This window comes from Mesitornis unicolor, unplaced genomic scaffold, assembly GCF_000695765.1.
Source record: "Mesitornis unicolor isolate BGI_N332 unplaced genomic scaffold, ASM69576v1 scaffold50546, whole genome shotgun sequence".
NCBI lineage: Eukaryota > Metazoa > Chordata > Aves > Mesitornithiformes > Mesitornithidae > Mesitornis > Mesitornis unicolor.
Genome location: NW_010192637.1, coordinates 33,691 through 47,712, shown reverse-complemented (window position 1 = coordinate 47,712; position 14,022 = coordinate 33,691). Strand labels below are relative to the sequence as shown.

General features: G+C 42.8%; 1 protein-coding gene across 1 annotated transcript in view; it reads left to right on the top strand.

The window, feature by feature from the left end:
• LOC104542752 (AT-rich interactive domain-containing protein 1B-like) overlaps positions 1-14,022 on the top strand; it is a gene marked incomplete at both ends in the record, with an annotated part of 73,923 nt that overhangs the window by 28,738 nt on the left and 31,163 nt on the right. The window contains 2 exons of the mRNA XM_010187161.1: positions 2,499-2,678; positions 8,962-9,289. Coding sequence (XP_010185463.1) covers positions 2,499-2,678; positions 8,962-9,289 — 508 coding nt within the window. The remainder of the gene's footprint in view (positions 1-2,498; positions 2,679-8,961; positions 9,290-14,022) is intronic.

Below are 14,022 nucleotides of genomic sequence, written 5' to 3'. Positions count from 1 at the left end.
TCTATGGTGTATGTGCGTCGGGAATGCGAGCGTTTATTTCATACAGACATACGATTGTATTAGGTTTCTAAATTAGTTACAGCACTGTCGGCAGAAGGCATAGGCTTTGTAATAAGATTTGTGCACAGAGTGGAACCATTTTAAAAAATCAAGGGGTCTGTTTCAGAATAAAGCTAAGTGGAGAAGGTCATTCGAGCTTTGCTTTGCAGGAATGTGGTTTTCCAGCCAGTACAGACCCGTTTCCAAGTCACTGTTTTGCCCTCGGTTATTTGCAGTGCCGCATGTCAGAGCGCGTGGTCCAGCTTTCTCCAGAGCGGGTGCCAGGCTCTGACTTTGCAGTTCAGGTGTGACCAAATCCTTGCACAAGGATCAGGAAAACTGTGTTTTCTGCCAAACCTTGCAGTTGTTTTAGCACATTATGGGTTGAGCTGCTGGTAGCACAAAAGAACTGGACACGAGGGGGTGCAAGATATCTAAGCTCCTGGTTTTTCTCCTTATGAACTGTGGCATTGAGCTTCTTGTCTCTCTGACAGGTTTTAGTGGAAGGATAAGTGTGCTGTATAGCAGAGGTTTGTGGAGAGCTCAAAAACTGTTCACATGCATTTGGACTCAAATCCTGATCTCTGTTAAAAGTACACACCATTTTTCATTTCTACAGCTCAGATACTGTCCCCTTCCATATAGAGCACTTTGTCACCAGTGTACAAACAGGCGGGAAGGTTGTTCACTCAGTGTCACCTACCCTGTCACTAACAGCAGTGCTAGGGTGAGAAACTTACTCTTTCGAGTTCAGGAAGTGCTTGTCGGGGCTGTGGTACCCACAGAGAGACCTCTGAGCCACCTGCTGTCCCCTGTGGCTGCAGGGCTCAGTGGTCACAGGAGCCACAGCACCTTGATGTTTCCAGTTACAGGTTGGAGCATGTGTCTGTATGTATCTCAGAAAAAATTACCTGTCTTCATTAATCAGGCGCTGAGCGTTTGGTCCGTGTAATGTTTGAAGCTAATGAGTGGAAGGACACACTGTCTCTTTGGGGGATCATCCCTCTGCCACCTCTCCCCTCTCCTGTCACCCGCTTCTGTCTCTCTTCACAACTTGTCTTTTCCCTCCTCTCTCCTTTTCTCATTTTTTAATTTTTCTGATCTTCCCTTCAGCAGTTTCCAGTTGTCCACTCACTGTCAGGACTTCACTCTTACCTTTCCTCTTTCCTCCCTCTTGTAAGGAGAGGTGCAATTACTGCTGCCAGGCCTGGTGTTTCATGGCTTTCAACTTGATGCTCCCTCCCCACATGCACGCCACTAAAATTAACAGAGGGAAATGGAAATGGGCACCTTTCATAAATAAAGCTTCAGCAATCTGTGGCCTCAAAGCGCGGTCGCCTGGACTAGTTGGAGGACGGGCCGAAATGCCGATGTGCTGGTGCGCGTTCGCCCACTGGGCAGCGACACGCCATGTCTCTTGCCTCACCAGGTGCGGTGAGCAAACGCTGTCCTTCAGGACGTTTTGCCTCGCAGAGAAACGGGAAGATGGGATTTTAATATGCAAGCAGAACAGAAAAGAAGGCGGATTTCCTCCAGATATAAGAAAATAACCTTGCCATCTCTTTGGCACATCCTCTTCAGCGCTGAAAGCAGCACTAAAACCTTTCAGGGTAAAACATTAGAAAGCCAGCATCCCTGCATAGACATTTCAGGGGCAGGATTGCAGGACCTTTCCCAGTTCATGAAAGCTTAAAAAACTCACCACAAAACTCTCTTCTTCTCCCATTTAGTAGGCTTTTGGTTCTGTTCCTTCATGTGAAGTTTCTAGATTTCAGCATTTCACTAGGTCTCTTGCTGTAGCTTTTGAACCTTAATTTAAACTGGGATTCATTTATATACTTACAACAGGTAAAAAGGAAATAGTGCAATACAGGTGTACTGGGGATAGACCAGAAGAAGGACCTAGAGCAGAAACACACACCAGAACAACATTACTATTTTTTTGTATTTTGACTGGTATGACTCCTCTTCTCACAAAGGGAAATTTAAGCTCCTGAGAGTCTGTGGGCAGTAGAGGAGTATTTACAGTGGTTTTCTATATGCTGAAGTTAACGCATTTTGGTAGCAACATATAATTTTGGAAGTTATGATACTCCCACCATAAGTCGTCAGGCAAATTGCCTACTGCTTATTAAGTAATGCAGATAATTGCCTTTAGGTTTTTTCCTTAAAGATTGTTTTAGGTTTAAAATCAGCAGCCATTTGTAATGTAAGCAGGACTGCCCTGTCTTTCTTTTACAAGTAAAAATTCTTGAGCCTTGTGTACAGATTTTGGTTGTTGAGACAGCTTTGCTGACTCTGAGATGTGTTTGTTTCTGTTCATATAAAAATAGCAGTTTTCTGGGCCTCTTTAATCTGAAAATAACTAAAGAGGGTTGGGTTTTTTAGTATCAAAGATTTCTTAAAAAAGAACAGTTACGTGAATATTAATTTTTGCTTTGGTGCTTTTTTCCCTTTAGGTTTTATGGCAGGCATACAGAGGAACCCCCAAATGTCACAGTATGGACCTCAGCAAACTGGACCTTCCATGTCACCACACCCCTCACCTGGAGGCCAAGTGCATCCCGGCATTGGTAGCTTTCAGCAGAGTAATTCAAGTGGTACTTATGGGCCTCAGATGAGCCAGTATGGACCACAAGGTAAAATGCCTGCTGGTAATACTATATGATAATTTTTTTATATGTATTCGTAAAAAAAAAATATATATATATATAGTATATGTAGGTGGGTATGTGATTTCTTAAACAAACAACAACAACAAAAAAAACCCCACAAAAGATACACAACACGCTCCCCCAAAAAACTAAACCAACCAACCTGTTCTCCAGAGTTATAGCTGCATCTTGTAGAAGAAGCTGCTACTGTTATTAGCACAGCTCTCTGTATAAAAATAGTGATCTCAAATTGGGCAAGGAAATGATGAATCTGTTGCATTGCCAGGGCCATTGTTCAGGAGCCCAAGAATGTCATCTCTGCGACAAGGCCGCGTTTGACCAAGCATGGAATAAGGGTCACAACACCAATCCCAAAATAGGACTTCTTTTTTTAGATGGAATCCCAAGGCCAATCTGAAATTGCGTGGTGACTGTGAGGGTTAAAGTCTTCTAATGAGCATAATAATGCCGTGGCTACTGTGGGAATATAATATTGAGCTCTAATGCATACGATTTATGAATCTTAACTAACCCTTCAGACTGAGAGAGATGTTTCCTTTTATTTTGCTTGTTTGACAGAATTGTTGGAGGACTAAAACAAAAACAGAATACACAGTTTCTGCCCCTGGACAACCTTGAACTTGTCTATTGTTTTGCCTTTAATGGATAACCTTTATAAAGTATGCATCTGTTTAGGGGTTTAATGAAGTTGAAGTCAAGCCACAGAATATATAAGGGGCAGTATTTTCTTCTTCAGAGGTACATAAAGAAGCTTTTCTATTTCAGCACTTCCTCCTATTGCTTTCTTGCTTAAAATCCTCAAAAAGGACTGGAGCCAGCGATGGGAAATTCTGTAGGGGCTCGGTGGCTCACCCGTGCTAGCAAGGACGGTTATTTTAGTCCTGGGAGTTTCTGAGAACCAGCTCTGATGTTTGTTTGCAGGGAGCCGTGCTGCCCTGCGCAGCGTTCCTCTCTGTTTCATCTCTGTTGTAACGTTCTGAGCGCGGGGCTACAAGCCAAGATTTCCCAGTTTCTAATTTTGGCTCTGCCTTCTACACCATCTTTCAACTTAGGCAAGTAGATTCATTTCTCTGCTTCGCTTTCCTTAACTGTAAAATGGGGCTAGTAATGCCTTGTAGCCATGTGTGAAGATTAATTACCTAACTCCAGTTGACTGGTGCTTTCCTTTTATTTGGAAAGCATTTTGTGGCCATAAAATGCTGTCCAAGTGCTTATTTTTATCTACACAGTGAGCAACTAGCTTAACTGGTAAAAATCCAGTGGATTTATGATGTGCTATCCTGACTTCCAGCTGTACCGCTGCTGCTGAGATTCCGAACCATGGGAATAGTGGGTGTCAAGTGCAGTAAAACATTAGCCATCCACGCTGATTGAATGGAAGGGGTTTTGTACTAAATCAATGCATTTAAGTAACACACCGAATACTACTTTCTTTTTTGCTTGAGTTCAGCAGTTCTTTTCCTCCCTCTGTAGATGAAAGTGCCTATGTAATGATTTTATGGGTCGCGGTCAGGAAGAAACGGCTATTAAAAAGTGAACTTGAGGGGCAGGAAGAAAATGAGCATCATTGTCATTAGCAGGCCATTTCAGAAGGGTCTGGTGAACAGTGTGATGGATGACAAGCGTGTTCTTCTGCCAGCTCTTGGAGAGTACCGGTGATCCTGTGCACCGGTCATTGTAAAATTAGGGCCCTGCAGACTTTCAGCTCTACAGGTAATGATTAGAGCAGAAAAATACAAAGTTTTCACCAGGCTAATGTGACCATTAATAAAATCTGGGAATGAAGGTGGTGGTATTTCAACGTCATGTATTTACCTGGATTTAAGTTTTTAATAGCATTTTTCATTTTTAATGAAAGTAATCTGTAATTGCAACTCTTAACATACCCTCTTACAAAGCACAGTTACATGCCAGCAATGATGAATACATAATAATGTTACCTCATTTGTCTTTTATTGCCAAAATAACAAATATATTAAAAATTACCTGAGTTGCAGCCGAGTTCTTAAAATATTAAGCTAAAATAATTCTCAAGGTTTTTATTTGCTTTCTGTGTTTTGTTCACATAGGTTCTTCCTTCAGAATATTGCTAAGCATAGGCTGAGTTTGACAGGACTAGTTGTATTTTTGTATATGCATCAAAGCGTTCTGTGACATTAAGCTTTTAGTCTGAATGCTAGATTTCACTGTGCTGTCCTGAAAACCTTTGCTCAACGCTAGCGCCCTTTCTCTGCAGTGGAATTGCTCACCGTAGTAAAGACTACACCAGTAAGTTCCCCAGTTCATGAGAGCAGAATGATCCATTTCATGTGTATGGTTGATTTATTTGGATTCCATGTGTTTACATGACACTTAGATCTATAATAAGAGCAAAGAATATTTTCCCAGGAAGCAGTTCTGTACTGGGGACATAGTCTGATCCTGTGAAACCATTTCCCACAAAAATAAAAAATGGCTTTGGCTGCACAGTTCTGTGTGTCTGTGATACAACACAGGAGCACGCAATACAGAACATTAGTTTTAATTTTGTATTAAATCCCAGCACTTTCCTGTCCCCAAGAATAAAATAACGAAAAAGCAGAGCGAGAATGGAAGTTGTTACTGAAAGGAACAGTCTCTCTGGTTTGTATTTGGACAACATCTAGCTCGAGGGCTAATGAAGCTCTGGTCTATGACCCGAGCATCAAACTGCTGCCACAGCAAAATGTCCCTTAAGTGCACTCTGGAGAGCAGTCGGATGCTGTCATCAGTTGGGTCTTTTAAGACTGAGGCAGAGAAAAATTTTCCTGTGGATCAGTAAAACGTGTCAGAAATGCATCCCGTCTCCCTTACTTTTCCTACTCAAATCAGCAGTAAAACGGTTCTGTTTGGGTATAAGTATAAGAAAGCAAGAAACCGCTGCTGAATATACAACCCCAGAACTTCACAGTAAGTTAAACCCCTTTTTGTTTGAGGTAAAGTCATATGAATTAAGTATTTGTGCTTTTGTAACCTTTAATGTTGGACTCATTTCACAAAAGCACTTTGGTGTCTAGCTCCCACTGATTTTAATCCTGGATTTTAATTAAAGTGGTAGCATCTTAAGGATGAAATGCCCTAAGTATCTCAAGAGTCTAGACCTCTGAATCCAGCCCCACATGTGCAACAGCCTGTGGAGTTAAGACTTAAATATCAACTGCATCTACTGAAGTCCCCTAGGTAAAATAGTTTCAGAGAAATTCAGAAAAATACAGCTGAATCGTCTGTGCAAGAAAAACTTGATGGTTAAGTGCACGTGAAAAAAAATCTGCTATTATTTGGAGATACTATTTTTAATATTGTGAATCTGACCTGTGCCTCTGAAGCAGAGAGCAAAACAGGTAGTTCTCATTTTTCCGTCTTTTCAGCTTGCCTAGAAATGGCAAAATGTCAGAGCACTTTGTTCAGCAAACCTGGACAAGGTGGACCAGAGTTTAGCAGTAAACGTGAACATCTGTCTTTGGCAGGTTGTTCATAGGCTTTTTTATGTTTTGTCTTCATGACACTTTTTTCTTTATATTCTTGATTCCAGTCACTGCTTTGGTTTTTCTTGTGCACTTGAGATGCTGTCTCTCTGGGTGCAATTCTGCTCTGCCGAGGGGGAGTTGGAATCACAAATCCCTGGGATAGGGAGGGGAGGAGTTTTTCAGTAGCGTTGTACAGCTGCTGTTGCCAGGCTTGTACCCTCTTGAAAAGTGTGGGCTCTTGGACTTGGCTGCCTGACACGTCCAGCTGATGTGGGCTGGCCTAGCATCTGCTGCATTCATTGTGTTTAATGCTGCATCCATCTGTTTTCTGTCAAAGCCACTGCCAACAAATTACTAATCTATTAGAGAAACATGAAAATAAGATTGCACTCCTCATTCCTGGCAATTCCTCTTGTATTTTGTTTGGCTTTTGTTTTGCCTTTTTTTTCGTGTGGTCTGGGAAAGGTATAAGAATAGCTAGTACTTGAGGTATTGAGGAAATGCTTAGGGGAAAAAAAACATGGAAAAAAACATTGAAACTTGTTTTCCTGACTGAAAAGATACCACTTCCCTGTGCTCTTGGATGTGTATCCCTGGAGATGAATGATTAGGAGCTATTTTAACTGAGCCACATATTTTTATGGAGAAGATTCCACTGTTTTTTCTGTGTTGTGTTTACACTGGAGAAGCCAAAGCACGAAAGAAGAGATTTTTTTGTCCCAATTCAAAATAGCATCAAAACAGCAATAGTGTTTAGCATTGGTGTTTGCTCCTCCATTTGCTTTGTAGACCCTAACTGACAAAACAAATTGTCTTTATGTAAATTGGACTGACAGTAGCTCCCAGTGATTATGGATATCAGGTCTGCTAGTCTAGGGAGGGAATTTGCTTCACTTTGGAAAGCGGTGTTACTAATAGTGTGTACATAAAATGTGTTAGCTGGCTGTGAGTAATCTTTGAGTGCACACCTACACCATCGTGCTGTGTTACATCTTTCTTACACAAAACAACTGGAAAACCAGAGCAGCATCCGGGTCATGTGTTACACCTTTATCACAGAGCAGAGCAGCTTGAAACTGGTGAACCCTTCAGTCTGTGGTCACCTGTGTTCAATCAGAAGTGTGACATGAGCAGGTCTCAGTAACCAAAACTCTGGCTAGGGATGATGAACAGAAAAGAGTCAGAGGAGGAGAAGTGGCAGGGCAGTCTGAAGTCAGCATAAAGCTGAATCTGGAGGCTTTCATCTGTCTGGAACCACATCTTGGGGATCTTTCTGTAAAGACTCCCAGGCAGAAACATGGTTTCTAAAACAGAGCCGAATTGTTGCTCCATTTCCTTGGGAAGTGTCGGTCTCATGCGTTCTTGCTGAGGAGAACTCGTAGCAGAGTGAGTCAGCTACCAGGTGGGGCAGAGGGGAGGATTAGCCAAAGCACAGCAGCAGGAGCATATGAATTAATTATGTGTGCATTCAAATGATGGATGAATATATTTATTTTAAATATAAACAGGAGTTGCATGCCACCGACTCCTCCGCCTGGTAGCTGAGGCCTGAGGAGGGACATGGCTGATCTCCATGTTCAGAGGAAGAGTCCAAGGGCTGCTGCCTTTGAACGAGCGTGGGAATATCGGAGAGTACTCAGGAAACTCTGCTCTGCAGCATCCCGCAGGGAGGGAACGGGTCATGTTTCCACTAATCTGGATGAGATGGAAATAAAGACAAGTCAAAACTGATGACTGAAGTAGTGTAATATGATCCATTTCCTCAAATAATTTTCTATCGTATCTTTACCTTCTTTTTCCCCCTCTTTCTCATGCTTCTTGCATTTGTTTCTGTAACACTGACTGCTGTACAGTTGGCCTTTTCTTGAGCTTTCAAGATGACAGGAAGATCTGCACTCAAATGAGTTAAGCTGCTGCAAGCAGAGCAGTTTGTTCCAGTGACAACGTAGATTGGGGTCAGCCAGGTTTTCACGCCATCCTTCATAAGGCATCTGTTTATATTAGCTTAGCATCTTTGTACTATTGCTGATTACTCTTGTTTTCCCAGAGGAGGTGTGCTGTAAGCTACCACCCCTTCTGCTGCTGCAGCCAAACTTTGAACTTACCAGGAAGGCAGGGTAGTGCAGGAGGGAGCCCAGCAGCCATCCTCACTGGTCCATGCCAGAGCATCTCTTAACACAAATAGGCCCAACAGTTAGCAGCAAGGAGCCGGTGAGAATAGCCTGTTGCTGAAATTGCAGAAACATGTAGAAATGAAAACATGAAATTACTAAAATAGGATTCTCCCTTGAGCTTATGTCATGGGTTTCTTACATGCCACGTATCTCTTTACTGCATAAGGCAGTTTTGTACTGCGTGCTGTGTTGTTAACCGTCTGGAGGCTGCACTTTTCTGCATTGTCTGTTATCCCATGACATATATTAGGCAGAAAATGTTTGAGGGTACATGAAAACCAGGTTCATAGGATCATTCAGGTTGCAAGGGTTCTCAGGAGTTGTTCTTGGCTGACCTTGTATTCAAATCGGGGTGAGATACAACATCAGAGCAGGTTACTCATGGCTTTATCCAACTGGGTCTTGAAAACCTCCAAGGAAGGAGTCTGCCCAACCTCTCTGGACAGTTTGTTCCACTGCTTGTCTGTCCTCATGGTGAAAAAGTTGTTGCGACTTTAAAGGCCAGCATGGTTCACTTTAGTTCACATGTGTAAAATACTTGCTCGGGAGTTTAATGTTTTTCTCTGTGCTTTTTATCATTTTACTCAGGAAACTACTCCAGACCACCGACGTACAGTGGAGTGCCCAATACAAGTTACAGTGGCCCAGGACCCGGCATGGGTATAAATGCCAACAGTCAGATGCATGGCCAGGGGCCAAGCCAGCCTTGCGGTACCATGCCCCTGGGGCGGATGCCATCCGCTGGGATGCAGAGCAGACCATTTCCTGGAAACATGAGCAGCATGACCCCCAATTCTCCTGGCATGTCTCAGCAGGGAGGCCCCGGGATGGGCCCACCCATGCCAAGTGTGAACCGTAAGGCACAGGAGGCGGCTGCTGCAGTGATGCAGGCTGCTGCAAACTCCGCTCAGACCAGGTATGTGTCCAGGTGGAAGGAGTTTAAATGAGTCGGAATGTTTTTCTTGTCATTTCTGAAGTAACAGCTCTGTATAGGTGTATGTATATGCATTTATATATGTTCTGTTTGTGCCCTTATCTCTGAGAGGAGAAGGCGCGTGGGAAGAATACTTTTCCTTAAATGTAAAAGGAAAGCGTGCTATCATATGTTTGACTTATCCTCTCAAAAAGCAGCTGTGACAGTGGAGATGACAGCCACTTCCAGTTTGGTTCTTGGTGCTGTAGGCTTTAGGAAAACCCACAGGGTTGCAATGACATTCAGAGTTGAAAACAAACCCTCTGGAACTTAAAATTAATTAGCTGGATATATATTTTTTTTATCTCTGGTAGAGCAGGGGCCAAAATGTCCTTGGCAGCTTGCCCCTGCCAGAGAGTAAGCTCGCTCATGAAGCTGCCCATCAACTCTTGCATGTACTGCCCATGCTGCGAGCAGCAGCGCTGAGCCCAGTTCTCTTCTATGGGATGTTCTCATTCCTGTGGAAAGAGGAGGACAGACTGAGGGAAGCAGCTGGAGGGGGAAGCCAGGAGGAGGCATAAAAGCCATCTGTAGTTATCTGGAGTTGATAACTGCCACTTGTGCATCCCTGAGAGAGAACCTGCGAACAGGATTGTAGAGGCTGGAGCCATCATCTGTCGGCTTGTCTCTCCATCAGGCAGCGTAACGGCATGTTGCCATTTGTGCAGGGATTTTAGCAAAGGCACTTTTCTTTCCATGATTATTCTTAAGATGCCAGAATACTTGCAATGAAATCATATTTTCTGGGAAATTTTTCAGATGAAGTAATTTCCACGTTTCCCTGGACTCAAATAACTGCTGGTGTATTTATTATCTTTTTCTGTTACAAGAAGTTCCATTGCATTCGAGAATTACACTGTTCTGGTAAGCATGTTTACGTGTGGGTCTGTATTAAGCATCTTGCATTCATTTATGCATATACACAGGTGCACATACACGCATACAGGTATTTATCATTCGAGGCTGGTGTTTGTGGACACGAGAGTTGCTCTGATTCCAAGACCCGTTGTAAAACTGGAAATAAGAAGCTAATGTGTCCTTGTATCTGTTGTATTTTTGTTTCAGGAGTTTGGAAGGCAGGTGGCTTCTGGTGATAAGCAGTAGCAAACTTCTAAAACAGCAACAGTAAATTTAGTGTACTTCATGTTCTTGCTCAGTAAAATAGGACCACACTCCCTTAAAGCAGACCATACCTCAGCAGATATCTGTAAACGAGCAGTCTCTCGCTTGTGTTGGTTGTTTTAACAGACCTGTCTAGTAGGATTTACAGAAGTGCTTCTGTCTGTCTGGTTTAGGCTATAAGCTGATAGGTCAGGCAGGAAGGAATAAATGGGGCATCACTGCAGCTGCAGGAACACTTTATAGTCATGTAATGAAAGGAAAAGCTCACGTTTGTTCGTCTTTACAGCAAGAAAAAAGACTTTTTGTTAAGCAGAAAGTATTTGGTTGTGATTCAACTTACACTTTGGGCATAGCATGTGGTGTTTGATCAAAAACTAGGTTAAACGATTACCACTCCTATCTCACACCTTCCTCCCAAGTCAGTTTCGTAAAACTGCTTTTGGTCTCTAGGTTTGCTTGGGCAAAACTGCACCTTTTCAGAGCACTTTTTCAGACCCAGCACCTGTGGAAGGGCTGAGCAGTCATCAAATCTCCTCTATTGCAAACACTGGCAAAAGGGCTGTTTATAAACTGCAAATTGACCGAAACCTGTCACACCTCTCTGAAGCCAGGGGCTTGCAAGCACACAGTTTTCCTCTTTGATCTCAACTCAGCCGTAGGGGAAAAAGCGTAATGGCTTTTGGCTGTTGCTGCGAGTCCTCCATACTTGCACATGGAAGGAATATACTTGAGAGTGATTCGTGTTTGTGATACAGGGCAGATCCAGAGAGGCTGCTCTTTTGTTCTGCTTTAGGCCACCCTACATTAGGTAGCCTGCCTATCCCAGCCAGTCTGGGGCTGGCAGACGCCTCATGTTTTCTTCACAGCACCCAAACTATGGCAACGCTCAGGCTCCCTTCATGCACCAGCCTGACCAGTACGGGTCGGTAGCAATGTAAACTGGACTTGCTGTGAGACCTTGGCAGGTTTTTTTTAATGTTTGTGAACATGCCATCTGGCTGCTGAAGGAGTATAAAAATCATGCGAAAGATACACAAATACTGGCATCATAGAGAGGATTTTAGTTTTTTGTTTTCTTTTTACTAAAGCCACTGTGACAGTATGATTAAAATCTGCATGTCACTCGCTCTCACACCTGCATGGCTTTTGGCATGGCTCTGTCTCCTTGGGCCTGAGAGGGAACTGAAAAACCTCATCACTGAGAAGGAATGAGATTCCTCCTCCTCCTGATCCAGGCGTCGTCTTTTCCCCTCATTTTGGGTATTCTTGTCTCACAGTGGTGCTGTGCAACCCTATTTTCTTGACTTGGTGGTGGTATTATCACTGCTGCCTGGGCAGTCAGCTGCAACCCCCAGAGTATGATCCCTTTCTGAGAGGTGGTGTGCTGCAGGAGTGATGACAGGGTTTCTTAATGGGATTTCCAATAAAGTTTTATTACACTCTGAGCGTGCGTGCATTTGAAAATTTTCAGTTAGTCACTAGAACAATTTTTAGGAGCAATATCCAGTGGAAAACGTTCACCTGAAATGCAGCTACTCTTCTCACTGGAGTCCTTCACACTGTGATTTCTGTAAGCATATTATAAATTAAAGCACTGGGAGGAAATATCTACACTGGCTCTAGCCTGTTGCTTCCTTACAACCAAGTCCAGCTTCACCCGAGATTCACGTTTCATGGAGTTCCCTGCCACCATGTTATTTCAGTTGTTACCTCCATAGGAAATCTGAAATACCCAAATTACTACTGCCTCCATGGTTATTAACAAGTATTAATTACCAGTTTTCTGTAGCTACTTTTGTTTGGTTGTTTTTTCCTTAATAACATCATTCATATACGTGCATATGGAAAAGTACAAAGCAAAACAAAAAAGCAGAACACGAGCCTACTGGTTCTCCTGTTCAAAAAGCAAAAAGTAGTGAAATGGGAGAGCACTCACACTATACTGCTTTGTCTAACTGGAAAGACATCTACTGTTATATGCCAAAGTGCATGAATAGTGTCTGGCCTTTTTCTTTGAATGTCTTTGAGTTTTTAAGATTCAGCTGTGGGGTTCAGAAACTATTGGATTTTAGTACTATAAAACACACCCCTCTATGTAGAACTAAGAAGAAAATGAAATGGTTGTGTCAGAGTCATGGTTACACAGCAGTATTTCTGTACAAGTTGGTTGCGATCTCCTTCAAGGTCAACTTGTTGAATCAGTAGCCAAGTATCATAGGGGAGTGAAATTTATCTTCAGCTGTTAATCCACAGGATCTATCCGTTACCAGCTCAGGAGTCTCATTTAGACATAGCTGGTTTGCCTCTGCCTTGCCAAGCCACACTAAGCAGCTGTGTAAAATGAATTTAAATGGCGTGCATCAGAATAACATCACTTCCACTGGGGCAGAAAATCAGTGTTCGTTAACCAGGGCTGGATGATCAAGATCTGAGTGTCAGCCAGTTATACCTAGGTATCATCCTCAGTGCAGGCCACCACCCTTTTAATTAGAGAAGATACAATCATATAAACAGAAGTGATGGCTGTGGAAGATACTAGGTTTATGCCATTTGAATTAGTCTTTGATCTCACCTTGAGGCCTGCTCTGTGTTAAGCCTAGATTAATTTCTACAGCTACATAATACCTTCTCTGTAACCTAAAATCTTACGATGTGCTAGTCTGTCTTGCACATGGAGGCTAGTGTTTCCCAAATGATACCTAACATGTCAGGCTGAAGAGAAGAAAGGTGTTTTTAAGACCTCTCAATTGAACTGTCAGTGTCTGTGATTTCACGCTACCCAGGATGTTTAAGCTTGGTCTGGGTAACAGTTTACAGCAGGCAATGCTAAGTAACTCTGTAATACCATGTATAGTAATTCTCCTTATTTTCAGGAAGACAATGTGAAGGAACTGCAAAACAGTGCTTTCTTTTTTCTATCTGTCTTAGTCTCAGCACAGCCATTGACTGGTAAGGGCTGTATGTTGAAGACCAATTATATGCACTGAACTCCAAGGAAAGACTTTTCATAACTTAGGTTGGCATTGGCTGAGACCCCAAGATCTGGTTCTGCTGCTGGAGGTTATAAACCAGCAGAGGCCTCTGAGGACCAGGTCGCTCCAAAAAATAAAGTCTTTTATCTCACTGTAGTTCTTTCAGCCATGTATGTATTTATAGTGATAGGTAAGTATTTGTGTGTGCAGACCTGCCACACAGTAAGCCTTCAGTAAAAGCAAACAATTTTAAGCAAATGAAATAGCTTTTTCCCTGTTGATGTGAAAGGCAGCAAATTTAACCAGTATTTTCTAGTGCCAGATGAATTTGAGTTCCTCTGTTTGTAGGTGCCCAACTTGAAACTTTTCAAGACTTACGTGCTCATCATCTGTGAGCTTTTGTTTCCCACCGTAAGTGCCCAGTACACACTTGAAAATTGATTATTAGGTTGACGTCTGAAGCCAACAGATGTTTTTGGAGCTGGATGCTTGCCATCACCATTTTCGGCATCTCTTGCGCTAGCAGTGAGTGTCAGTTTGAGCATGTCTTCTCAGCAGTTGAAGGTGTCACTGTAGTATATG